This window comes from Triticum urartu, chromosome 7A (genome assembly GCF_056163025.1).
Source record: "Triticum urartu cultivar PI428250 chromosome 7A, HENAU_Tu73, whole genome shotgun sequence".
Lineage (NCBI taxonomy): Eukaryota > Viridiplantae > Streptophyta > Magnoliopsida > Poales > Poaceae > Triticum > Triticum urartu.
In genome coordinates, this window is record NC_141879.1 from 57,048,445 (window position 1) to 57,052,372 (window position 3,928).

The 3,928-nt window shown below is 57.2% G+C and overlaps 1 protein-coding gene across 1 annotated transcript; it reads right to left on the bottom strand.

The window, feature by feature from the left end:
• Nucleotides 1-319: 319 nt before the first annotated feature.
• LOC125553924 (G-type lectin S-receptor-like serine/threonine-protein kinase LECRK2) lies at nt 320-2,838 on the bottom strand. Its single transcript, XM_048717575.2, is given in 2 exon segments — nt 320-384; nt 387-2,838. Coding segments are annotated over 2 exon segments (2,517 nt in total).
• Between the last annotated feature and the right edge of the window lie 1,090 nt (nt 2,839-3,928).

The following is a 3,928-nucleotide window of genomic DNA, read 5'->3' on the forward strand; positions in this document are numbered from 1 at the left end:
TAGAGAGGATGTGTGTGACAGAATTCTTCAATATAGATGAGAAACCTTCAGCACATAATAGAAATAAATAGAGTGATATGAGATCACCTTGTCTAAGTCCTCTGGATGACTTGAAGAACCTTGAATATTCCCCATTCACACGCACAGGAAATGAGACCGTACGAACACATTCCATTATTCTTTGGATTTACGATCCACATGTAGCAACAGAATTAGATGAATGACCACCCCACAAAAAAAATGAATATCCAAAGATGAAACATCCTTTAGGTCGATATCTTTTTCTTGAACTTTCAAGATGTATAAATCCGCGTGTCACTCAATCTTTGAGCTGAGGAATTAAAGGTGAGGATTCTACGTAGCAGTTTGGAGGGTCAGGCAGTGCTGAATCTGAGCCCCGTTCCTGGTCTCCAGCATCTGCACCACTTGGTGCATGGTCGGCCGCAGCTGCGGGTTCGGCTCGATGCACCAGAGCGCCACGCGCGCGAACTGCTCTACCTTCTCCATGTCCTCTACGGTCTCAACCTCCGCATCGCCGTCTAGCATCAGCTCCGTCCTTCGCGCGACCACTAGCTGCGCCGCCCAGCCGAACAGCGTGACCGTCTCATCGTCATCTACTGTGCCCGTCGGCAGGTTGTCGTGCACCACACGCTCCTGGCACCTCCGGCAGCAGATCATCTCCAGCAGCACAACACCGAAACTGTACACGTCCGCCTTGGTGTCGACGCGCGCTTCGCTGCGGAGCCACTCGGGCGCGATGTACCCTCTGGTGCCCCTGATATGGGTCACCGTGGTGTGCACTTGCTGGCTCCCCAGCAGCTTGGAGATCCCGAAGTCGGTGATCCTCGGGACGCCGTGGTCGTCTAGCAGGATGTTGTCGGGCTTGATGTCGCAGTGGATGACGGGGGCGCTGCAGCCGTCGTGGAGGTACTCGAGCCCCCGGGCGATGGCGAGGGCGGCCTCGGCACGCCAGCACCACGGAGGCCGCCTCTCTTGGTTGACGAAGAGGACTCCGCGGAGCGACCCGCCCGGCATGAACTCGAAGACCAGCATCCGGTGCTTGCCTTCTTTGCAATAACCGATCATACGGACGAGGTTCCGGTGGTGGATCTGCCCGACGGACTGCACCTCGTTGGTGAACTCTTGCTCGCTGTACTCGTTGGAGTCGATGAGCTTCTTCACCGCGATGGGGTGAGGCTGCGGCGATCTGATAGTGCCTTTGTAGACCTCCCCGAAGCTCCCTTTGCCCAGCAGTTTCTCAAAGCCATTGGTGGCTTGGTGTAGCTCCTTCCAGCTGAACGCTCTCACGCCATAGTTCAATGGCCGCTGGCTATCGCCGCCCCCGACGAGGTAGCGCCGTGCCACGAGGCCGCTGATGATGATCAACAAGAGGCCGGAGACGCAAAGGGCGGCGATCTTGTAGGGACGTAGTATCTTCCTCTTTGCCGCCGACGGTCCATCCGTGTAAGGAGCATTCCCCTTGCGCACTTTGATCAGCGTCGTCGTCGTGATGTCGTCCGCCCGACGGCCGTACGTGAGCGCCCCCACCTCTGCGCAGTCGGATCCGTTGATCATCAGCGCCGCCGCGCAGTAGCAGTGGCTGAGGCAGTAGCTCCTGCACTGCTCCTCGGTGACCGACGGGTACTTCTTGTGGTACAGCGAAATCTCCCAGGTGGTGTTGGGCATCTCGACGAGCGAGAACTCGTCGGAGCCGCCGGTATCCCCGCCGCAGCTGCTGTGCGGCTCCAACTCCGGCGTGCAGCCGCTGTCGGTGTGCTGCGCGTCGACGTAAGTGTACCCGCTCGGGCACAGGCAGCTGAGCCGATCTCTGGTCTCCACGCAGTAAGACCCCGGGCCGCAGAGGCCCTGCCTCAAGGACGTTATCTTGGTGCAGCCTCCGTCGCCGGGGAGCGCTCCCGACACCGTCCAAGGCGTGTTTCCGCCGCCGTTTCTAGGGCGGGTGTAGGTGCGGACGATGCCGTCGGTGTCCATCCTGGCGAAGTGCAGGTAGTCGCCGCCATGGGTACCGGAGCTGCTCGCCGGCGGCGAAATCAAGCTGTGAACGGTGCCATCGTGAAGCGTGTAGTTGAGGAAGCCCCGATCGTCCAGGGTGACGGTCGTGTTGTCGCCGGAGCCGTAGGTGTTGGTGGCCCAGTAGGAGTTGTGCTGTATGTGACCGGTGAAGAGGTCGATGCAGAGGACGACGTTGCCGTCGGGCTGGGCTGCCAGGCTGAACCGCCCCGTGGCGAACTCCGCGTCCGCGCGCTTGGAGAAGAGATAGCCCCCGAGCGGGGACCCTGGCGTCGGAGCCAGGGGCTGCCCAGGCAGCAGCGTGTCCGTCGGGTACCGGAAGCTCTCCCAGAGAACGGTGTCCCCGTCGCCGCCAAGGAACCGAGCATTGCCAGAGTCGCTCAGCGCGAGCACGGACCCGCGCTGCATGCTGGGGGTCGGGGCCCTCCACAGCTCCTGGCCGCTGCCGTCGGTGAGCGTGAGGTGGCCGTCGGCCGTGACGCTGAGGACGGACTTGGCGGTGGCGATGGGCGTGTCGCCCATGGTCGTCTTTTTCGCAAACCACACCACGGACTCCGGCTGCGGCTGGGAGGAGGTGCCCTCGTCGTCTTCCCCGAGGCGGAACCACGTGGCTAGGAGGAACTTGGTCGGGTCGGAGTCGAGGGCGCGGAAGCCGAAGGCGAAGCCGCCGGACGGGCTGGTGATGTACCCGGGCGGCGTCAGGGCGTCCCCCGCGGTCAGGTTGGTTCGCGCCGTGGCCGCCGGCAGCAGACCGGTTTGCTGGGCGGCGAGGCAGAGGAGAGCAAGGCGGGGCAGCAGCGCCTGCATGTGCATGATCGACGCGCGCAGCTTCGTGCTCAGGTATCAGCGCGTACGTACTACGTGCTGCTGCTCCTCCGTAACCCCTGACCGTTACTTTAATGGCGTGTGGCCTGCCCCCACCTTGATTAATGGGCGCGCCTAGTGCTCACCCCACTGACTCAAACTGAGATTTTGTTAGGGTGTGTATAATGCATAGCCTCAAGATGATGCCTCGCATGTCATGTAGGATCGGATATGACGTAAAGTAGATGTAGAAGCGGGATCCTCTCCAGGAGGCGGGTGCTTGAAGAGAAAAAGTGTGGTCCGATGACAAAACCTGAAAAAGTTGAAGTGAAAAATAAAGATGCATTTGTACTAGAGTCCTTATTTTCTATTTATTAATAAGACCCACTAGTGATAGCTTGCATTGGAGAAAAAATTAATGTAGGTGCCTCAATTTTTTTTTCATGGGGCATATGTATCCATATGCCACCATTGTACATGCCCTTAGTACTCTATTCTGTTTTTCCATCTCTTTTACTATGCATATTAGATTTTTGTCAAGTCAAACATTGTAAAGTTTGATGAAATTTATATTAAAAAATATCATTTTCTACAATACCAAATATATATACTATGAAACTACGTTGCATAACGAATCTAACAATATTGATTTCGTATTATGAATGTTGATACTTTTTTCTATATCTTTGGTCAAAGTAGAGATGTTTTGATTTTAAGCAAAACCTACATGCAGACTGAAAGAACGGAGAGAATATTTGCCAAATAGAAATGGTCAGGCCTCCCCTGACCTTACGGCAACGCCAGTCGGTGGCAAAAGGCTAGAAATTGTCTCGTCTTTCGCCCAGTACGTCACGGCCGGCGATCGAGAACTTTGGCGGAGCCATCGGCCATGGCGCGTCAAAAGAAAAGGAAAAACCGGGACATGACCGACCGACCGACCGACGGGATGCCGCCGCTCGTTTCCCCTCCCCGACCTCTAAACTCTATCTCTGGCTGCCATGGCTCCGCGGATAGTCAGGTATGGATACACACGCCCGCTGCCCATCGCCAAGTACACCGCCGTGCGTCCCACTCCCCAGCGCCGTCCTGTATG